The 25,181-nt window shown below is 35.4% G+C and overlaps 1 protein-coding gene across 2 annotated transcripts in view; it reads right to left on the bottom strand.

Moving 5' to 3' along the window:
• Nucleotides 1-14,341: 14,341 nt before the first annotated feature.
• The window catches only part of MAP9 (microtubule associated protein 9), a 30,921-nt gene continuing 20,081 nt past the window's right edge, over nt 14,342-25,181 (bottom strand). The window contains exons 13-14 of one of the 2 annotated variants that reach the window (XM_074396800.1): nt 24,937-25,069; nt 14,342-19,171 (exon numbers count right to left, since the gene is read on the bottom strand). In XM_074396800.1, coding sequence (XP_074252901.1) covers nt 19,049-19,171; nt 24,937-25,069 — 256 coding nt within the window. In that variant the 3' untranslated portion in view covers nt 14,342-19,048. The other variant, XM_074396799.1, reaches the window with a different exon arrangement.

The raw sequence follows: 25,181 nt of genomic DNA, 5'->3' as shown, positions 1-25,181 counted from the left end.
ATTTTGTCTGGCATTTACTGGTATATACTGGTATTTGTCTGCTATATGCTGACAAAATTCATAAATAACCACACCAATTTTGGATGATATACTCATCCTAGTTATAATTTTGAGAGAATTTGTGAAATAATTTCACATTTAAGAAGTTTTCCTTGATAAACAACACTGAAAGGAAAAAGGAAATTTTCAAAATTTTCAAATTTTACTTCATCATAAATATGTGTGTGTGTGTATACACACACACACACACACACACACACGCACACACATATATGTATACTGGTCCATGTTTTCTTGCAAAATTTTGATCCTCTTTGGCCTATTCATTGATACTGGGGTAAATTATTAAATAATGCTATACATTAAAATAGCAGCTGGCTCTAGTGTAGCTAAAAACTCAATTTAAAATGATCTACTATGAGGCAAAGAGGCAAAAATCTAAACAGATAATGATGCTACATTATCTTCTGTGTTAACCTTGATTGCTTCTTGACCTATATGTAGGCAATATGGTTAGTAATATCGTATTCATGACAACTACAGGCAATGGTATCCATGGAATGATAGATTAATAGTCACAGAGTTAGCTAAGTAGTTTAAATATTATTTATGTCACAATCTAAGCAAATTTCTACTTATTCTGAGGCAAACTCTGAATATGAAATATGATTTCTCAGAATTCTTACAAGAAAAACATCAGCTATAAGGTTCATATATAAAAACACAGGTTGATAATTAGGTAAAAATATTCTAAATTGGTTGGTACATGGGAGTAGTATGTGGGGAGGCTATTGATTGGGAAGGAACACAAGAGAACACACTGAGATGACGGAAATACTCCGTATGGTGTTAGGAGAGTACGTATTTCTCGAACAGACCATATGAAATTTTAATCTGAGCATTTTACTCTATGTAAACTACACATCAATAGCAAGTAATTCTTTTAAACCTCACTAAAAATTACCCTGTAAATTCCACTTGATTTAGTTTATCAGTGAACTTTGAAAGTACACGCAGGGATGATAACTACCTGTGAATTGAAAACACTAAACACTAGGAGTTCAAATCTGAGACTCCTAAGAATTTGAATACAAGTTATTCAATATCCATTTCACTCCTATCAGACATGTATAAAGCTGAGAAAATAACATTACCAAACTGATTGGGCTGTCTTAAGGATAAATTAATCGACTATCTCTAAAACACTTAGCAATAGAAGCAATCATTCTTTGTACCCCATATAGTTAAACGTGACATGTAAAATGAAAAGTCATCACTCTTTTCCACAGTTGTAATTTTAATTTATGCTATACATTACATTTATAGAGGTAAAACTATGTAAATATAGGTAAAATTGGGGACAGGTCATTGTTATTTTGCATAGTTTATTTTTGGTCAGCAGAGAACCTTTTTGGCCAATTTATGTAAATGCTTTAGTGTTTTTGTCATTGTAACCAGGATACCAATTTGCTGAGTTGGACAGCTGGAAGGAAGGAAGGAAGGGATAAACTACTTCACTGCAAAGGCAGTAGACTGACATCAACTGCAAGCTGTGCAATCAAGACAACTTGGGCTCAGTCCCATTTTATACAGGACTAAAGGAGAGTGTTGTCCCCCAGGGCAATAATACTTATGAGAACAAAGATGACTATGGAGAAATTTTAGGCAGTAGAAGAGAGCAGAGAGGTCAACAGGATCAGCAAATCAGGCATTGCCTGATTACCTAGGAATTACATTCAGACAAAGCAGAAATACCTGCAGCTAATTACTTATATGACCAAATATTTAGAAAGAAGGATATTTTCATCTAGAAGAATCCCAAATATCACTCTGGTTTCTAAAAGGCCAAAGGTAGTGGGCAGGTATGCAAAGAAAGAGATAACTTATGAGAGAGGGCCTGACATTTAATCTGTTTATATAAGTGACATCAATACATATTGTCATGCCTGGCAATCGATGTGGCATAGCGAATCATTAATGCAACCTCGTTGCAGAATCTCTCTTTAAAAATAAAGTTATGTCTCAGAATAAAGAAAGATTCCTAGCTCTAACACTTATTGCCTCTATTTTCATGGGCAGATTACTTCAACTCACTAACCCTTGGTATGCTATCAGTAAAATATGTATAATAATAGTGCCTACTTCATAGGATGTTTGGGATGGCTAATGATAAAATGCTTGCAAAGACATTTAGCATTTAGTGCTTAGAATAAAATAACCCAATAGATGTTAAGATCCTATATATATATATATATATATATATATATATATATACACACACACACATATATACACACATATTTACACATATTTGTGTGTGTGTATATATATGTATATATATATATATATATATATATATATATATATATATATATACATGTACACATAATGTAAATATTTAGCCAAATAGACAAATATACATAAAAACTCTACTTGTTACTTATGGAAGAGACAGCTATTTACCATATCTGTTTCGCTTTCCTTCTGGGTCGACAGCTATCTTACATGCCTTAAAGTAAAGAATTGCAGGTACTGAGTTCTTGCCACTGGGATGAGTAGCAGGAATGTGCGCTGCTGTTTCTAGATCCGGCAGGTGAAAAACTTTCCATGAATTCTTCTACCTGTTCTGTTCCACCCTGCCAGTGGAATGTTGGGAATGTTTTGCCAAAGAATGACAAGGCTCTGATCATTGGAGGCTCAGAAAGGTGAAGGGATGAAAAATTACCTAACAGGTATAATGTACACTATTCAGGTGAATGTTCCACTAAAAGCCCAGACTTGACTACTATCCAGTGTGTCCATATAACGCAACTGCATCTGTACCCATTAAATCTCTCTCTCTTAAAAAAAAAGGAATAGCAGGGGTCAAATCTGACTGCAGGAACTGATGCTACTGCCACCCCCATCTCCACCCTTAGGTTTGTTTCCTAGAGGTTTAAGTGAATGAAAAATATACTTCTATTGCATTAAGTCCATTGAAATTTGGAAAGTTGCCTATTGTAGCAACTAGCATTACCTTGACTAATACACTACTGAATCCAAATGGTGTCTATACTACAGAATGTCAGTTTCCTGTTTTTGCTGCATGTATTAATGGAATAAGAGTGTGTCATTCAGAATTTTCTTTTGTTTCACATAATAGAATACCAGTTGCCAGCAGCTTTTACACCTATTTATTTATTTTTCTTATAAGAATGTAGGTCCAGAAATAGCAGTCAATGCTTTATTTCAGCAGCCAATATATCTGGAATTCCATTGCTTTTCCCTCATTATTACCATATGACTGCTGTGACTCCTACCATCATGTCTACGTACAAGGCAAAAAGAAGGTAGGAAAACTCACTGTATATGTCTCCTTTTATTAGGAAATTCAAAGTTTACCTAAACTTAGAAGACTCGAGTTACACTGGTAGAATTGTGTCATCTGGTCACCACCAGCCACAGAAAAGATGCAGTCATTATTTGACTGGGCACCTTACTGCCCTAGACATACCTATGGTTCTGTTATCAAAGAAGAATTGAGGAATGGCTATTGGCTCAGTAACTGACAATGTCTGTGACTTACAGTGGTAACGATGAACTCTAACCTGACTGATTTTTGGTTCAGGCTATCTGTCTATAAATATGATACCAAAACCCCTGAAAAGGTCAGAAGGGACTGGGTTTTTACTAAATTCCAAAACTTAGCAGATACAGGTGTATCTCTGAAAAGGCTATATGTCATCACATGTTTATAACTTCTGCTTCCACATGGAAAGCCACTTGACATCTGAAAACCCAGCTCTCTGTTCGGGGGTTTTCTTTGTTCTTTTTTTACCACATGATGAAACAGAGATAAAAATGTTTTATCTGTATAACTTTTTAAATAATTTGAAAAGGGAAAATGTATTTAAAATTATTTGGGTTAAAACCTTAAAGTCTCTAATATACTGCATATTTAATCACATTTTAATATTTTAAGTTTCTTTTCCTTTTTCAACTTTTATTTTAGGTACAGCGGGTACATGTGCAGGTTTGTTGCATTGGTGAATGAATTATCCCATCACCCACGTAGTGAGCATAGTACACGACCGGTAGTTTTTCAGCCCACATCCCCCTCTCTCCCTCCTCCTCTAGAAGTCCTCAATGTCCACTGTTGCCATCTTTATGCCAGTGTTTACCCAATGTTTAGTTCTCACTTGTAAGTGGGAATAGGCAGTATTTGGCCTTCTGTTCCTGTGTTAAGTCACTCGGGATAATAGCCTCCAGCTGCATCCATGTTGCTGTAAAGTACATAATTGTTGTTGTTTTAAGACAGAGTCTCACTCTGTCACCCAGACTGGAGGGCAGTGGCGTGATCTTGGCTCATTGCAACCTTCGCCTCCTGGGTTTAAGGAGTTCTCCTGCCTCAGCCTCCCAAGTAGCTGTGACTACAGGCACATGCCACCACACCTGGCTAATTTTTGTATTTTTAGTAGAGACAGCGTTTCATCGTGTTAGCCAGGATGGTCTTGATCTCCTGACCTTGTGATCCACGCACCTCAGCCTCCCAAAGTGCTGGGATTACAAGCATGAGCCACTGGGTTTGGCCCTAAAGTACATAATTCTATTTCTTTTTATGGCTGCATAGTATTTCATAGTGTATGTGTACCACATTTTCTTTAGCCACTATTGATGGGCATCTATCAATGGTTATTGATTTTATGTCATTGCTATTGTAAATAGAGCTGCAATGAATATACAAATGCAGGAATCTTTGTGGTAGAGCTATTTTATTTTCCTCTGGTTATATACCCAAGAAATGAAATTGCTGAGTCAAATAGTCCTATTGTAAGTTATTTGGGAAATCTCCACATAGCTTTCTACAGTAGCTAAACTAATTTGCCCTCCCACCAGCAGAGTATGTGTTCCCTTTTCTCCACAACCTCCCCAGCATCTGTTATTTTTTGGCTTTTTAATAACAGCCATTCTGATTGATGGGAGATGGTATCTCATTGTCGTTTTAATGTGCATTTCTCTAATGATTCGTGATGTAGAGCATTTTCTCATATATTTGTTGGTTGCATGTATGTCTTCTTTGGAGAAGGATTTGTTCATGCCTTTTGCCCACTTTTGGATGGAGTTGTTTATTGCTTGCTTGTTGAATTAAGTGCCTTAGAGATTCTGGATATTAGACCTTTGCTGGATGCATTGTTTGCAAATATTTTCTCACATTCTGTAAGTGTGTTTATTGATAGTTTCTTTTGCTGTGTAGAAGCTCTTTAGTTTAATTAGGTCATGCTCATGAATAAAAAGAATCAATATTGTTAAAATGGCCATACTACCCAAGGCAATTTATAGACTCAGTGCTATTCCTATCAAACTACCAATGTCATTTTTCACAGAATTAAAAAAAAACTATCATAAAATTGATATGAAGTGCAAAAAGAATAAAGTCAGAGGCATCACACTACTGACTTCCACCTACACTAAAAGGCTACAGTAACCAAAACAACATGACACTGGTACAAAAACAGAAACAAAGATCAATGAAACGGAACAGAGCATCCAGAAACAAAGCCACACACCTACAACCATCTGATCTTCAAAAAAGTAGACAATAACAAGCAATGGGGAGGGGACTCCCTATTCAATGAATGGTGCTGGGATAACTGGCTAGCCAGATGCAGAAGATTGACCCTGGACCCCTTTCTTTTACCATACTAAAGATGAATTAAAGATGTAAGACCTAGAACTATAAAAGTTTTATAGAAGAAAACCTAGAAACACCACTTTGGACATCAGCTTTGGCAAAAAATTTATGACTAAGTACTGAAAAGCAAGTCTAACACAAACAAAAATAGGCAAACAGGATCTAACTAATTTTAATTTTTAATTAATCAGGTAATGATCTTGTTTAGTTTGAATGTGTAAGTACAATGAAGAACGTATTGACTCGTTTTCTCATGTATCTTATTGGGAGTTTCTAATTAAGCAACTCTGCTGTATGACTCATTAATAAAACATAAACTTTTGTCAGTGAAAAACACCTTGAAGCTGCTTTTATATATTTATGACAAATTTCACTTGCTGTCATGACTCATGGATGATAATAATTATCATTTATTTAAAGGCTGATTTTTTTTCTTAGTATGGGGGTAGCTTTAGCTGAGACATTAGATCTAAGCAGAAAATTTTAATGTATTGTATATATATATATATATAAATATATATATGGAGTATTTACATATTCTGTTTATTTTCCTTGCAAGTATTTTCTTCAATGTAAAAGTTATTATGTGTGAGTGTATTTGCATAATATATTTTCTGTGATTACTTGTTAATTTATGGTAAATCATAATTATTTTAATGAATTTTCATATACACATATTTGTTAGGGAAATTTATCAAAAATCTTGAATTTTTTGTTTGTAAATATTCCAGACAAACATTCATTATTGCTAACTTTTTCAGCTGGTCAGTATTTTTTTAGCAAGAGCCAAAATTTACACAGTTGACCAGAAAGGACCTTGACAGATATCAAGTAGTCTCCATGATATGTAGGCATTGCATTTTGACTCTATTACTCGAGATTATATTTTCCTTATTAGATTGTGCTTGCTAAAGGGGAAAATACTAACATTATTATCAGCAGGGCACAGATAATTTTCACCTAAATTAGTTGATTTCTGCAATGCTGCACTATGTGCTGCCTGTAAAAGCACAGGAGGCATAATTCCGTTTCATTTTAATTAAATGATTGTTGCAAATAAGTTATAAATTCTTCCATCTTAAAAACGAATAAATCTGGCCTTAACCCATGTCTTCCTCACTTATGATCCCTTCTCCAGTTTGCTTTGTTTCTTGTTAGCAAAGCCTATCGAAAGTGGCCTATACTTTGATTCCAATTTCCTTTCTCCCTTCTTTTTATTGAAAACAATAGCCAGGTCTTCATCCCCATCACTCTGTTGAAATCTTAATTTCTTAGGTCACCACTAACTAACTTCCATATTACCAAATAAGTCAATCATCAGTTTTCTGATTACTTGATCATTCTCCTTCTTGAAACACTTCATTCCATTGCTTTCCAGAGAATGAACCACTCCTGGATTTTCTCTAAGCACACTGGCTTTTCTTTCTTGGGTTTCAGGTGTTGAGTTCCTTCATCTTTTTGACCTCTAAAAATATTGGGTTACCCTAAGGTTTAGCCTGGGACTCCTTTTCTTTTTTCTTTTTCCTTCTTCCTCCTTTTTTTTTTTTTTTTTTTTTTTTTTTTTTTTTTTTTTTTGGAGACAGAGTCTCACTGCAAGGTCCAGGCAGTGTAATGGTGCGACCTCAGCTCACTGCAACCTACACCTCCCACATTCAAGCGATTCTCCTACCCCTGCCCCCCAAGAAGCTGGGACTACAGGTGCATGCCACTACACCAGCTGATTTGTGTATGTGTGTGTATTTTTAGTAGAGACAGGGTTTCACCGTACTAGTCAGGCTGGTCTTGAACTCTTGACCTCAAGCGATCTGCCTGTCAGCCTCCCAAAGTGCTGGGAATATCGGTATGAGGCACCACAACCTGCCTTTTTTTCCTTTTTTGACACAGGGTCTCACTCTGTTTCCTGGGCTGGAGTGCAGTGATGCACTCACGGCTCACTGCAGCCTCAACCTTTTCTGGCACAAGTGATCCTCCCACTTTAGCCTCCTGAGTAGCCACTGCAGGTGTGCACCACCACACCCACCAGCTAATTTTTTATATTTTTTGTAGAGACAGGATCTCCCGAGGTTGCCCATACTGGTTTCTAGCTCCTGAACTCAAGCATTCCACCTGTCTTGACTTCCCAAAATGTTGGGATTACAGACATGAACCACCATGCCTGGCCAGGGACCCCCTTTTCTTCTTGATATATACCCACTGTCTAGATGATCCTATTTAATCCCATCTATATGCTGATGACTTTCAAATTTACATTTCTGGAGCTTTTGTCCCTCGATTTGAAAATCCAAACTACCTACATGATATTTCCTTTTGGAATTAACATTTCCAGAATTAATTGTTTTCCTTTCCAGTCTTGATTTCCCAGTGTTCTCCATTTCAGTAAATGGTACCACCATTCATTGTTACTCACTGCCATCCTTGATTCTGTTTGTTCCCATAGCCTCATCCAACACATCAGTAACTCTTGTAGTTTCTCCCTCAAAACACATCTGAAATTTGATGGGTTGGCATCCTGGACAACTGCTCTCATCTTTTCTTCAGAACAACTGCAACAGCTCTTAAACTCTTCATGCTTGTTCCCTAAAGTCTATTGTCTACTCAACAGTCAAATAAATATTCCTATGTTATATTAATAAGCCATCAGTTTATTAATGCTACTCACTCTCCAATTTTACACATAAGACTTAAAATAAAATCCAAGTCTGTGCCATGCCCTATGAGGTTCCACAGGTCAAATTCTATTCCTCTGGGTATTCACATGGTTTGCTCATTCACTCCTTTTAGGTTAATCTCAGTATTCTTTAGATAGACCTCTGACAATCCTATGGAACAGCTTCTATCACTCCATCCTCTTACCCTGCTTAGAGGTGATTGTACTTACAGTCAGTGAACATTACATTACATACGTATTTGTTTATCTGTTCAGTGTTTCTCTTACCTACTAAAATATAAATTACCTGAGCACAGGAACTTCGCTTTATCCATTTAAATATACTCAGTACCTAGACTAGCACTTGGCATATCCAGTCCATTTTCTAGCCTTCCATATAATACATAGTCGTTATTATGAACCAATGTTATTCCTATATCTCACAAAAAACTATATAATTTTTTTTCTGTCTTTGGATTTTTTTTCAAGACGGAGTCACACTCTGTTACCCAGTCTAGAATACAGTGGTGCAACCTCAGCTCACTGCAGCCTCCACCTCCCAGATTCAAGTAATTATCCTGCCTTAGCCTCTCAGATAGCTGAGATTACAGGCATGTGCCAGCATGCCCAGCTAACTTTTGTATTTTAGTATAGATGGGGTTTCACTATGTTCACCTGGTTGGTCTTGAACTCCTGACCTCAGGTAATCCACCTGCCTCGGCCTCCCAAAGTGCTGGGATTACAGTCATGAGCCACCACACCTGGCCTGTTGGAATTTTTGTTAAACTTGCCCACTACCCAGTGAGATTAAATGTTTTCTCTTCTTTTAACAAAAGAAAGTATCATTGAAAATGTTGCCATTGACCTTTATAACTAGCATGGAGAAGGTAAGTTGACCTGGACAGATCTTTGTTTTGGGAAGAGTCACAGCTTTGGTTATGTACTCTGAGACATGAGATAACTGATTATCTGGAGAATAGTAGAACTGGTTCCCAAGACTTGTCATATGGTAACAGAAAAACAAAAAAAAAATCATTGTTAGCATAGAATGTTTAAGAGTGCCTGTATAAGCTTTGGTTAATACAATTGCATTTTCTTTATATAAAAACAAAAGTAAAAATTATTAGAAAATAAAAAACCTGTATCAAATGTCAAAACAAGGTGTTTTAAAATGTATAATGGGTGATATGATTTGGCTCTCTTTCCCCACCCAAATTTCATCTCAAATTCTAATCCCCACATGTTGAAGGAGAGACCTGGTGGGAGCTGATTGACTCATGGGAGCAGTTTCTCCTCTGTTGTTCTCATGAAAGTGAGGTAGTTCTCATGATATCTGATGGTTTTAAAAGTGGCCGTTTCCCCTGCATACTCTCTCTTCTGCTGCCTTGTGAAGAAGGTGCTTGCTTCTCCTTCACCTTCTGCTATGGTTGTAAGTTTTCTGAAGCCTCCCTAGCCATGCAGAACTGTGAGTCAACTAAACCTCTGTTGTTTATAAATTATGCAGCCTCAGAAGACAAGAGTTGATGTTTGGGAGTGTCTGCCGATATTTTAGAGGATGGTCCAGGCAGAAGTCTGCTGCAGGGTGGAGCCCTCATAGAGAACATCTGCTAGAGCAGTGCAGAGGGGATATGTGGGGTTGGAGCCCCCAAAGAGTCCTTACCGGGAATCTGCCTACTAGAGCTGTGAGAAAAGAGGGTTACCATTCTCCAGACTCCAGAATAGTAGATCCATTGACAGCTTGCACTGTGTGCCTAGAAAAGCTGCACTCAATGCCAGCCTGTGAAAGCAGCCACAGGAGCTGTATCCTCAAGTGTCACAAGGGCAGAGCTGCCCAAGGCAGTGGAACCCCACACCTTGCATCAAAGTGCCCCGGATATGAGATATGGAGTCAAAGGAGATCATTCTGGAGCTTTAATGACTGCCCTTCTGGGTTTTGGACTTGCATGGGGCATGTGAACCCTTTGTATTGGCCAGCTTTTATTTGCAATGGGAACATTTACCCAGTGTCTGTACTCCATTGCATTTTGGAAGTAACTAACTTGCTTTTGATTTTACAGGCTCGTAGGTGGAAGGGACTGTTGGGAAGGCATGATTGGTTTTGAAATGTGCATAGGACATGAGATTTGGGAGGGGCTGGACACAGAATGATATGGTTTGGCTCTGTGTCCACATCCAAATTTCATCTTGAATTGTAATCCCGTGTCAAGGGAGGGACCTGGTGTGAGGTGATTGGATCATGGGAGTGGTTTCCCACATGCTGTTCTTATGACAGTGAATTTTCATGAGATCTCTTTGATATGTCTGGCATTTCCCCTGCTCTCTCTCTTTCTCTCCTGCCGTTAGATAAGATGTGCCTTGCTTCCCCTTCCACTTCCACCACGATTTTAAGTTTCTTGAGGCCTCCCCAGCCATGTGGAACTGTGAGTCAATTAAATTTGTAAATTTAATTTGTTTATAAATTACCCAGTCTCAGATACTATCTTTATGGCAGTGTGAAAACAGAATAACACAATGGGAATTCTGAATTTGTTTGTGTGACTTTTTAATATCAGGTTTTATATTTGAGATGTCCATATGCAATCCTGATCATGACATTTAAGACTGTCTCATCAAACCCTTAGAGACAATTTTGTAAGCACAGATAATAAAATTTTTGAAAACATATATTGCATCATCAAAACCTTACCATTGGAATATTTAAGTAACCAACAGCCTTCTTTTCTTTCATTAATAATTAAAATAAGATTTCATGTGACAAAGCAAATTTCAAATCATCTGAAATATTTTCCTGTGAAATATAGTGTATCAAAATAATCATGGAATTCTGGTTTGATGAATGGAACTTCCATGGTTGGAATCGATAGTGCAGTCACCTGCAGCTAGTTTGGATGCCTCTAAAAGCTCACACACACTATGAAGGGCAGTATATACTTGAAGAGAGAGACTATACCCTCCAGGAAATCCCAAGTAGCCTCCAGGCACCACCCAGCTTCTATTAGTCTAGCCATTAGGCTGGCCACCAGTGATGTTTTTTTGGGATCTGACAAATGAACCCCTCTAGCAGCCCACAGGCCCCTATCCATGGGAAGTAGCCTACTCCACAGCTGGCTATTGAAATGGATTCCATATGATTAAGGATCTTCACGGCTGAGGTAGAGCAATAACTGCCCATGTCCCTCACTTTGCAGTAGCCTGCAGTACAAAGTGGCACACCAGTAAGCTCGAGTCTTCCACCCTCTTGGAAGCCCATATAAGGCAGTTTGAGCCAGAGGGGACAGACTCAACTGGGGCTCTATGCCAAGCTTCCCTGACTCCTCAACAGGAACCATCACAGCATTTGTAGTATCTCAGTGCACTTTAGCTCATGCATGTGCTTTACCACACCAGTTGGAAATTTCTGGGAAGAAAACATAACCAGGAAGTCTTGCAGATCTGTTTCATTTGGACCTTGCAGTGTTCACTTTAAGAGTCTTGTTTGTTTAGTTGATATATGGTCACTGACATTTTAAAATACAAATTCTGTCAAGGCAACCATTGGCTGTTACTGAGGAAAAGGTAGGCTCTGCATCCCAGTTCATCATCACCCTTGCCCCTACATTTTTCCTCTTCATTACTGAGGTCATTTGTCCTTAAACATTGATCAACAATTATTTTTCTTGTGGTAGAATCAGAAAAAAAGTCAAATATTTCTTTTAATTTTGTCTATTAAAATGAAAAATCTGGTGATAGAAGCAAATTCATGTTTTAAAAATAATAGCTCAGGGTGTGGGAAGATCCCCTAAAGTAATAATTTTAAAAAAGAGCCACAAGCAACCACACTGGATTGCGTGGTTGTACATTCACTAGGATTGTACATTCCCTAGGGTTGAGGTATCACTGTAGACTTTGACTTCAGCATCCACACTTGGGTATATCCAAATTACAGCTATTTTCAAAAGATAATTCTATCTGGAACCCCCTTGGCTTGCTTCTTTTACCTTTTTTATTTAAAAATATTACTACAGGAAGGACACCAAGAAAGAAAAAAAATAATAGTGCTCTGGATAGGGCTCAATCTACTTAATTGTAAGTATTAGAATATATGTGACCTTATTTTCTTTCCCAACTTAATGCAATGATATGCACATACACAGTTTTTCATTCAAAAGATTTTTTGTTGGAACTGAAAAAATAATGTAATATTTACAGTAAAATATCAAACTTTTTGTGTATTATAATACTCATAATTTTAAATTCCATTTTAATACTTAAAATTTCTCAAATTTTTTCAATAGTCCTTGTTCATATACATAATATACATACATTGCAAACATTCATGCACTAGTTTTATATTTTAACTTACTACTCTATCAGCCAAAGACTATCCAGAACCAAGTGATAAACTAGAAATGTCAAAATGTGTAAAATATAATTCCTGCCCTCATAAAGCTCTCATTTAAGTTGGAAAATAGATGTATAGACTTTAAAAGATGAGGCTTTCAATAACAGTTATTTTGTGTAGGGAAACAGTGTAGAGAAGAGAGTAAGTTACACCGAGTGTGTGTGTGGGATGGGTAGGAATCTCAGTAGACTTTCTTCAAAAGGGGATCCATGAACACCATGGAGTTATTTTTTAAAGTTATATGGCCCTGCGCACAAAAATATAACAGAACATCTATTAACCTCTAGCAGGGGATTAGTTTTGTCATATCTACTTCAAATAAATGGATTTCATTGTTGCATATGGTTACTACAAGTCTACCAGAAATTGCAGTACAATTTGGTTTTAAAAGCTTAACAAGATCCCTAAGCTTATGTCAAAAATAAAGTGAGTGAGACTATTCAAGAACAAAATCTGAAATGAAGAGTTACTAGGAAGTTAAGTTGAATTGTTGCCTTCTTATTCAGCGTTCAATCCAGGTTTAAGCCCTTCAGCATCTGATTTTCTCCTAGCAACTATAATTGAATAATGATGACTCATCTGAGATGAGCAAGTTGGTCCAGTCAGACCAAACAAAAGATTCTATAATCAGGGAGAAGCCTTCTCTATATCTGTCTCATGTAAGCAAGAATTATTATTATTGCTCTGTGGTTTTGAAAATTGTGGCCAAATATATATAAAATTTACCATCATAACCATTTTTAAGTGTAGGGTTCAGTAGTGTTACGTACATTCTTACTGACATGCAAGTGATCTCCAGAACTCTTTTCATCCTGCAAAAACTGAAATTCTACACCAATTAAACAACTCACATTCTATGTCTTACAGTTCTGGAAATATCAAAAGGCTTCTAGTTTTATTTACAAATTTTCCTTTATTTATCTACAGTAATAATATGACCTTATAAAGGGACCCATGACTTTTTTTTTTTTTGAGATGGAGTTTGGCTCCCGTTACCCAGGCTGGAGTGCAACGGCACGGTCTCGGCTCACCGAAACCTCCGCCTCCTGGGTTCAGGCAATTCTCCTCCCTCAGCCTCCTGAGTAGCTGGGATTACAGGCACATGCCACCATGCCCAGCTAATGTTTTGTATTTTCAGTAGAGACGGGGTTTCACCATGTTGACCAGGATGGTCTCAATCTCTTGATCTCGTGATCCACCCGCCTCGGCCTCCCAAAGTGCTGGGGTTACAGGTGTTAACAACCACGCCCGGCCCCCCCATGACATTTTTTTAACCTTGCAAAAGCACTGCAGCAAGGTTAATCCTGTATGTGAAAACTTCTGAGCAACTATCTCAAAGTCTACATGTTATATAACCTGCTGAGTTTTCTGACATTGTAATACTAGATACAAGATGTCTGAATAACTCCTTACATATATAAATTCTTCTATGGCTTTAATAAGGTCCATCATTTTTAATAATGATATTGGCTACAACAATAATGATCATATTGTTTACCATATGATTTACCATTTATAAAGCAACAAATTTTCCAATAAGAATTGAACGGTAGTTACAGCATCTGAAATTATTAGAAAATTATATTAGCACGGAAATATGTTCATGATATATCACTGAGTGAAAAAATCTGGTCACCAAATATGTAGTCTGATCTCATTTTTATTTCAAATAAAAAATACGTGTATTTTTGAAAATATGCACATTAGTGTTTGCACTTTATATATTATGTACATTATATATATATATATATGCATACATATTTGTATATATACACAGTTAGTACAGGAGACAGAGTGGAAGAGAGAAAAAGGAGGGAGGAACTGTTCCTTTCTCCTCAGCTTAATTTCAGCTACAGGGGAAAGTACACTAGAAACTAATTAATGGGAAGAATACAAAATAATATGCTACTTATAATTATCTTTGGGAGATGAGAACTGGGAACATGGGTGACTTTTGCTTATTTGCATTTTCTAATTATTTAATAATGATATAATTATATTATCTATCTCTGTAATTTGTATAGTAAAACCTCAGTTATATATGCAAATTTTTAGTCATTTATAATAAAAGGTATATTAGCATAATATGATCCTTTCGTCCTTAGTCCACAAATAAAACTCACATCACATTTCCTAACACTGTGGCCATTTCAGAACACAGTCTATAAATAGTATCATCCAATAAAATAAATCTTGAATGGTTGACGTTGATACATTAAGCATTATATGAAAACATGCTATCAAAAAGCAGATGCTAAATATATCTTTTTAATAATTCTTAAAACATTCTAAATTCAATATCAAGAATTTTGCCTATCCAAGTTAACATTATACAATTACATGTAATATACACATTCAAAATGGCAGAATCACATACAATTTTAAAGTAAAAATAACTCATCGAGACGCTACAGTTTAACATTTTCACAGCAATTTATTATTCTATTAGCAACTGTAAACAGAAACCAGGAAAGTTGGTATCTTTGTTTTTTGTAAAAGGAGGCATATGGGTTTAAATATCTTTTTCTACAGCACTATTGAAATTGGAGTCAAGATTAAATTAGGGAAATCTAAGTTTCTTTTGCTATTTTATTCTTGAGAATGATTATGACATGTTAATATGTAATTCCCCCTATTTTGTGAAATCCCTTTTCTTTATTGTATCGTAGTCCATGACATAGGATTTAAGAAACTTCATTATTTCCCTACACTTTAAATGATAGTGTAGGTACCCAAAAAGCTTTGATCTGGTGGACAGTTATAAAGAAGGCAGTAGAAGAATAAGAAAATAAATAAGAAGACAAAAATCAACTAAATTAATAATAACCACAGTTCAAAAGTTAGTGTGAAAGTTTTATCAATATCATAATTGTGGAATGATGAGCAGAACACACTGGGACACCTGATACTGAGATCTAACACCAGATGTGCTCAAGTTAGTACAGAGTTTTATGAAATTGGACAAGTTAAAGTACTGGACAATCAGTTTCTTCAACTTACAAATAAGACAGTTTAGGCCAGGTTTACTAAAATATTAAAAAATCCCTTTCAGAGGCACAGTGCTATAACTCTAAGGAACATAAGACTGTAGATACCTAACTACTGTCCAGTACTGCTCTGGCAACAGTGAAAATATCAGTTTCAATATAACTTTAAATAATAAATGAAGTAACATTTTTGAGGTATGAGGCAAACACAAATCATTGGAATATTTTTATCCCATAAATAGTTATTTTTTTCATTAAGAAAACTTGAACCTCTTGATCTAAATGCCATATTTCATCTTTTAAGTTACTTGGCATTACCACTTTCCTCGTTATTATGAAACGTAAATTCTGTATACTACTTTCTTTTTAGTATTAATATTTAAATTTACCCACAAATATGCTAAGGGAATGTGTTTTAATGTTTTAAAATATTCATAAAATGTGTTTTCTTTACTTTGAAATCTCTGCATTCTCAAGTGATCAATGTAATTTATAAAACTGGATATATGAAAGTCCATGTGTGTTTAATGTCCTTAATTTGAATTAAACATTCCCTGATAATATAAATTAAGGTAAACCTAATGAGTACATATCTATATTGACATGATATACTTTCTAAGGAAATATAGAAAATCATACCTTTTCAATAGATAAATATATTCAAGAGACTACTACCAAGCTTGATTCTCTCCCTTGGATCTTAGAAAGTAAACAATAGTACTATATTTTCACCCAACTCCCCAAACTTAGCTTTATTTCTGCTAGAAGAGGTGATTTTATTCAACTAGTTAATTTCAGTACAGGCTGCTATAAAAGGGAAATAAAATGTTCTTTATCATAGTAAGACCAAAAAAAAAAAAAAAACCCAACCATTTGAATGACTTGTTGGGTCTATGCAAACACCTCATTCTACCTCAGAAGCAATCCTAAGAAATTAATACTTAGCTTTCTTTTCAGGAAGGCCTTAACATAAGGCATCTCTCTTTATTTATTTATTTTTTTTGAGTGACACAGCCTGAAACTGGCCAAAAGGGAAAGATTTCTTCTTGCTAAAAACGTGCAATGTCAAATAATCATTATCAACTCTATCTATGTTAATATTCTCACATTCATGAAATGGGGAAATGTAGAGCTCATGGCAGTAAATCCATGATGACAACAATTAACATATAAGTCCTTAGTATATGTCAAATACTTCACATTAATTCAATTCTCACAACAACCTAAGAGGTAATAATGGTTAGCCACTAAATATGACAATGTAGAAGAAATAATTGGAAAGTAAATCATTAATGTAAAATCTCTAACATAGGCATTCATGATCTCACATCCCCCAAAGCAGCTGTACCTTTTTCAATTTTTCCTTTTACTTCCATTAAGTTTGCAAATATCTTTTTAGCTCTAAATAGCGAATACAATAAACACTTAATCTATTTTGGCAGGCACTGTGTTTGGTACTATGGGGGACACAGAAATGAGTAAGAGAGGTCCTAAATTCCATGCTGACAATATAGATTGCTGATAACTAGTTCGATTTCATAATATTATACTTCTGGCTGTATAAAAAGACTTCTAGTTTTATCTATGAAATTTCTCTTAATTGTCTATGGTACTGATACAATCTTACAAAGCCGTTTATGACATTTTTCTTGTCTTGTACATGTACTGCAGCAAGAAGGCTGAGGCTCAGTGTGTGGAACATCTGGAGTGACCATCTCAAAGCCTTTGTCACATAACGTGTTGAGTTTTCTGATATTCTGATAGTAGGTCTAAGATGTCTAAGTAACTCCTTAAATCTTATGGATTTTTTATTCCATTTTATAGATTTAATGACACCCACTATCTCTAACAACAAACCAGCTATTTCTGTAGCAAAAGATCATCTTTGGATAACAGTACCTGATTTTAGGCTCTAAAAGTTAAAACGTGTTTGTAACGTTGATAGTACACAGAGGTCTTGACTGAACTTAGCAGTCTCTGAGGCCACACAGAAGTGTGAAAAATAGCACAGGGATTCCAGAAAGAAGCAGATTCAGTAAGACAGACTGAATCCTGTTTGATCCCAATTCAGGCATACTCCAAATGGAACGGCAAGTTACTGGATTTATGAGTGTCACTATTTTTATCTGTAAGGTGAAGCTAATAACACCTACCCTGAAAAGTTGTTATAAAGATGTTAAATACATTTGTAAAGATCCAGTATATATTATATATTAGATGCTCAATAAATAGTAACTGTGTATTCTCATCTATCATCTCTGCACTGTGTATTCTCATCTATCATCTCTGCATGCCCAGCTAACTTTTGTATTTTAGTATAGATAGGGTTTCACTATGTTGCATTTCAACTTCAAGAGCATATACTTGGTCTATGTTAAACTAGATGACCAGGTCAAGTATGAGACCAATTAATACAAGGACATGCAGAGATCAAATAAATAAATAAACATTTTGTGGACATTGTCAACATATTTACCTTCCCATACAGCTGTCTTCTGAATATAAGCTATAAAACTGGACTAGCTAAGAATACAGTAATTGCCTAAATCACCTTTATGGCTTTATTTATAGTTATAAATAATTATAGTGATAATAACCTTGAACTCCTGTGGAATTTCCATAATACATAAGTATGTCACTTCTGTGACATTAATGTCTTTTTGTATCACTGAAATAATAAAGTGAGATAGAATTCAGAAAGAAAAATTTCAGAGGTGGACTCATTATAGTGCCTACGATTGTCACATAAGCCTGGAACAGATAAAGTATACTCATATTAAAACATAAGGCAAAGTTCTTAAATAAAAAGCTTTGATGATTAGAGTTCTGCTGAACTACTGCCTCAGCTGATCAAAATTCTAACTTATACAGTACAAATGCAACTGCTTTGTGCTAAACATCAGTTTCAGAAGGAATAATACATGCATACTTCCTAGCGACCCCTCATTTCAAAACCTGAATCTAGATTCACAATCAACCACAAATGGAACCATTTCTATCATTATGGTACCTAGATAGTTTCCTTTTTATTACTAGAATTAAATATACTTAAGTAACATACAGAGCTTAGTGAAAAAGATCATGAATCATTCCATTATAAGAATTATCAGGACATGATTAAACTTTATGTATCTTAATGGTAAAAGCAATCTGATTATTAGGTCTTCATTTGAGGCAGTTTTTCTATAGTTCAAAAAATGCTTTCACTGATTACACTCCAAAATATCTCTTTCATTGTCAGCAGAAGTCCCCGGCATTTAAGTAAACTATATTCCTCTAACTATAAATAATTGAATGGTTCTAAATCTGTGGCTAATATTGGCAAATTGATAAATTACTAAATAATGTAAGAACTAGAATGATCAAAACCCTTTTGCAAACACAGTTCTGCTTGGAGGGCTCCATGGAGGAAGTGCCTCACTTTCAAGAAAGGAATGACGCTTCTTTTGTTTTCGTTCAATTCTTTCCTGCCTTTCCTTATTTTCCTAAAGAGAACATAGAACACTATAAATTTATGTACATATATGAATATTATTTTCAAATAAGGTTGCTTGCTGAAGAACAAAATAATCCATTATAAGATATTTATATATCACTTCCTAGTTTGACAGGTCATAAAGAAATAACAGGTATGGGTCGGGCATGGTGGCTTATGTCTGTAATCCCAGTACTTTAGGAGGCTGAGGTGGGTGGATCACTTGAGCCTAGAAGTTCGAGACCAGCCTGGGAAACATGGTGAGACATCATCGCTACAAAATAATACAAAAATTAGCCAGATTTGGTGTCACGTGCCTATAGTCTCAGCTACTTGGAAGTCTGAGGTGGGAAGATTGCTTGAGCCCAGGAGGTAGAGGTTGCAGTGAGCCAAGATCATACCACTGCATTCCAGCCTGGGCAACAGAGTGAGACTCTGCCTCAAAAAAAAAAAAAAAAAAAAAAGGAAAGAAAAGGAAAAAAAAATAGCTAGGAAATATTGCTAATTTGTAAGTAAATCAATAGGTATTAATATCCCCTAATTTTTTTAACTTTGAAAGTGAAAATATTAAAAAATAATTGCATAAAATAGAAAAAAGACCTACAATTATAACTCAAAGATAATACCTATTATAAGTTAGTGATGACTTTGTGAGAACAGATTCTCAGAAATAAATTTCCTGGGTGCAAAGTTTCAAGATGTCATGACAGTATGAGCTACTTCACATTTTTTACAAATAGTTAAAAATTCTGCCTTATGTTTCTTTGTTTATTATTGAGCTTGAGCCCATTTTCAAACATTTCTTTAGCCTTTTTGTAAATTTTCTACTCAATTATTTGACCCATTTAAATGTACAGTACCAGAGCTTTTAATTTTTAGCAATTTGTACATTTTCATATATTAAATATTAATGTTATCTTTGCATCAAATATTGTGCCTACCTTTATGAGTCATTTTTGATCATTACACAATATATACATAGATGGAAACATCACACTGTACCCTACAAATATGTACACTTTTATATGTCAATAGCAAATAAAAATAATTTTTAAAATTCTGAACACACAGGTATGGTCCCTGTCCCCCAGGGAACTTTCAAAATGGGCAGAAACAAACAAGAAAAGAAACAACAGGTAATTTCCAAATTGTGTGAATTTCTACGAAACATGTTTTAAAACTATGAGAAGGAATAAAAAAAGAGTATTTACGTTTGATGAAAAATGGACTCAGGGAAAGCCCCTTTCAAGTGTGACGTGATGGATAAGAGAAGCCACTCGTGATAAATATTGGGGGATAGCTTTGCAAGCAAAGCACAGTAGTGGTGAGCGCTCTGAGAGCAGGGAAGAAACTTGTGATGTGGGAGGAAACAAAAAAGATCCGCTGTGACTAAGGCTTCGCAGGAAGCAGGAGACAAGGGACAGGAGAGTGGCACCAGGTGAGAAAACCATGAATGAGGACTCAGATCATATGGGGCTTGGCAAGCCATGGTAACATGCAGAATTCTTTTAGGTAGAAGAATTCGACCAGTGACACAGAAGCCAGGCAGAGAAGTGAGGGGAAGACTAGGGGAGCATGACAGCCACAGGAGGTGACAGCTGCAGGAGGAGGAAATCAACAGTGTAGAATGCCGAGACATTCTGAAGCAGGCACAGAAACACACAATAGACCGTTCTAGATGCAAACCTGTAACTTTCAAAGTGTGATTTTGCCATAGTGATGACGACAAAGACAAAACTGAAGTGGGAAGTGAATGAAAAGGAACTTTCTAGATGTTTCCCTGTAAAGAAAAGCAGACAAACATGGGCCTATAGATGGAGGAAAATGCAGACTTCAGAGGGTGTATTTGTATCCTGGAACATGATGGGAACAATTCAGAACAGTAGAAAGAATGATGATTCACAGAAGTGGAATGGTAAATTTATACTTTATTGCTACTTCATATTATCCTCAAAATATTATCTCCCATATTTTTATTCTACAGATGAATTTGAGAAACATTTCATTTCCCTACACGTACTCCCTTCAAAGAAATAACTAAGTATCTGGGTATTAGTATGAAATCTAAATATTTACCTAGGTGTACTTGAAATATTAGTAGCATCTGGTCTTTCCAGCTTACAACTTGGATTGTCTATTTCTTTATGTCCCTGCTAACACTTTGTTTGGTGGTTTTTTCATCTTGGTAATTTTCTCATATTCCTCAAGGAGCAGGAAAACCCTTAGTGAAACCTGCCTCTGCAGATTGATGGCTTGGGAGGAGAGGCATTGTGGAGAATGATTAGGTGTGTGTGCATCTCTTCATCAGTATATGTGTAAATGTCACAAGAATAACATGGAAATATAGTACAAGATTTCGATTCACATATAGTTATTCACATATAATGAACAAAATGAAGTAGGAGGTTTTTTTTTTTTTTTTTCAATCTTAACACCCATGTCCTCGTTCCATGTCATGAGAATGTTTGCAAGTTTGCTTGCTATTTCTATTAAGGCAAAACGGGAACTTCCGTTCAGAATTTTAATTGAGAAAAGCAAAGCTGTAATTAGATCATGTTCAATTACTTTAACATTTTCGAGAGAGGCAGACCATCCAGCTAGGCAGAAGAAAAGCAGTGACCAGACTGTGTCCAGAGTAACTGACTGAATAAATCTCTTTTTGTAATTCTGCTTAACATGGGGGGCAGTAAAGTAAAATATGCTTCATCTTACTAGCAGGGGGCTGTGAAGCCAGGTTAAAAAATAGACAATTATAATAACTGTAATGTCAATTCACAAGAATCAATAGTTACCTTGATAATAATTAAAAGAACCTTGTTAAAAAGTCCTCCTGACATTCATCTGTGGAAAACTAAACTTTCTGCTCATTTTCTTACTAAAGATGATGATGAATTAATCTGAGAATTGGCAAGAAAAATATTTGGGTCTTACCTGATCTCTGGCTATAACTTTCCCCTAAACTACCCACCAAATGCTTACCGTGCAAACTAGTTTGTATATAAAAAGTCTGAGATGTTATTTTACATGAAAATTGAAGTCACTAGACTTCTATATGGGCAATTGTTCTATTCTATCTGCAAACGAATTTCAGTATGAAGGAGAATGGATCTGTAACATGTATATTTATGTGTTTATAGAAGCACTGTATTTGTAGATGTTTTACTAGATACCAAAACATGTTATTTCGTCTTTGGTCTTTAGGAATTCTTGTTCTTCAGAGGACTGATGAGAATGACAATGTAATTAAATACTATAATTAAAAACAGCATACCTAAATATGAGTTCTTAAGGATATTCTATTCCATTTCCATGAAAATATGGAAATAAAATGGAAAACTCAAATATTTACATTTAACTTCCCTAATTGTTACTAGCAGTCAGTATTCATCTTCTTAATATAAGTGAACTTTTAAATTTTTTAAAAAATACAGCATTATTTGAAAGTTCAACCTAAGGAAATCATCACGAAATACGATGTTCTTTATTCAAAGGTGAACCAATTTTGATTATTTTATTACTATTTCTCTGTAAGAAATTAGCATATAGCAGTACTAAAGTCAACACACAGAGTAAATCCTGTTCTCAAAAGAGAATAAAAAATGGAGTTCTGTTGTTAAGAGTGCATTAAATTACTTCAGGGAGAGCTGACATCTTTATAACATCATTATAAGATGAAGTGTGTTTGTATGCAAGGGCAATTCTGATTTATCTTCTCAAGTCTTCATTTGTGTTGTTCAGGAGAGTTCTACAATTTTCTTTATGTTGATCTTGCATGTTTCTTAATTTTATTATTGTTTTATCTTTTTATCCTATCTTTAAATAGCTCATTTTGGTCCTATGTGCCTTTCTAACTACTGCTGATTCTTAAGTTTATGGAAAAAAATAAGACTGGTCAGAAAGACTGTGAAAGAAGAACTATAAAGGGAGATGAACCCAACAGATACTTAGACATATGAAGCCTAATAATGAAAGTGTGGCACTGGAATCACAACTGACTAATGGCACCGAAAAGTAAGAAGCAGACCCCAAAATACGAGAACGTATCATACAATAAAAGCAGCACCTCAAATCAATGGGTAAAAATGGGCTGCTTTATAAAGGACACATTTGAAAAAACTGAAGTTGAAATCATATTTCCCACCATGTACCGGGATAAATTCTAAGTAGAATAAATGTTAAAACATGAAGATATTAGAGTCAGAAAGTTGTTAGGTGAAAAATAAGAGAATTTTGTTTAATCTCAAATTGTATAGGTCTTTTCAACTATGCCTGAAAGTTAAAAACCCTACCCCCCAAAAAAAGATTGATAAATCTGACACCTGAAAAATAAATTCTTCATGGTATAAAATACTATAAGGAAAGCTGGGAAACCAACAGTATGTCGGGGAAAAATACTTGCAACACATATAAAAAATGATGGACTAATTTCCCTAGTACAAAACAAAAGATTCTAGAAATTGATAAGAAAAAAACCCAACAATCTAACAGAAAAGTGTGCAAAGTCTATGAAATGACAATTTACAGAGAAAATAATATATAAATGGCTCATACACAAATAAAAAGATATTCAAGCTCAATTCTAACCAGAGAAATGCAAATCAAAAAGAACCTGGATGATTTTTTTTTAACTAGTTGATTGATATGAGTTGTTTTAAAGTTTCATTGGAAACCTGACTGGATAGACTTCTAGTGCAGAAATGTTCTACTTTTTGATTGATGAATCACATGTTAACTATTCATATGAATGTGTTACCTACTTATGTATTTATTCATAGTAATGTCATACTTACATAAAAGTTGACAAAAATGCCTATTTATGTTAATATTCTAAAATGGAAAATAATATTTTGCTTGACATCAACAAAAAGTAACTTTTATAAGGAAAAGTAAAGGGAAATCAAATATAGACAATATTTGGTTCAGCTAGATATTGCTCCTCCTAAACCCAAAACTTGCTCTCTTTCATTAAAAACACCAAAATAAGAGATTCTCCTTGAGGTCATCAGAAATATCAAAAGAGAATAAAAAATGGAATAATTTTCTCACTATTAAATTCAGTGTTACTTTGTGTCATGACCAAGTTCCACCAAGTAGTACCCTCAGTAGTATACCTGTCTTCTTTCTATGATGTTAGATGTGAGAATCACTTCAAAGCAAGAATGGAAGAATGGGCATGAATAGCAAATGGTAAATGTGAGGATGCAGGTAAGGAAGATTATAACAAGTTGTTTTTTTTTTGTTTGTTTTGTTTGTTTGTTTGTTTTTGAGATAGAGTCTTGCTCTGTTGCCAGGTGCCAGGCTGGAGTGCAGTGGTGCGATCTTGGCTCACTATAACCTCCGCCTCCTGGGTTCAAGCAATTCTTCTGCCTCAGCCTCCCAAGTAGCTGGAACTCCAGGAGCATGCCACCATGCCCAGCTAATTTCTGTATTTAAGTAGAGATGGGATTTCACCATGATGGCCAGGATGGTCTCGATCTCTTGACCTCATGATCCACTGCCCGCCTCGGCCTCCCAAAGTGCTGGGATTACAGGCGTGAGCCACCATGCCCGGCCTATAACAAGTTTTAAGCTGGGTATTTGAGGGAATAGTAGAAACCTTAATAAAAATGACTAAATCAAAGAAAATAGGCTATGTGCAGGAGGAGAGCTTCAATTTAACAAAGCAGCTTCTAGGTAGAAATGATCAGTAGGTCTGGAGCAAATAGAATTAGGAACAGAAAAGACACAAAAGGTATACATGAAAAAGATACAGGTGCATTGACAAATAATTCCTACCAGCCATTTTTCATATTCATCAATAGCTTGTTTATCCTTATCTTTTTTCTCAGCTCTCTTCAGTTCTTCTTTTCTTTTCTCATTTATTTTTTCCTTTTCCTTTTGCTTGAAAAAAGCTTCCTTTTTCTCATTCCTATAGAGGATGGTATAAAACACTGGAGAGTTAAAGGAAAATACATACTAAAGATTTCCTAGTACATCTTTGACAGTAATGAGATTGAAATGTATTAGTAAATCTCAAGTAA

This window comes from Saimiri boliviensis, chromosome 3 (assembly GCF_048565385.1).
Source record: "Saimiri boliviensis isolate mSaiBol1 chromosome 3, mSaiBol1.pri, whole genome shotgun sequence".
Lineage (NCBI taxonomy): Eukaryota > Metazoa > Chordata > Mammalia > Primates > Cebidae > Saimiri > Saimiri boliviensis.
Note: the sequence above shows the minus strand (reverse complement) of the source record. Positions and strands in the feature narration are given on the sequence as shown.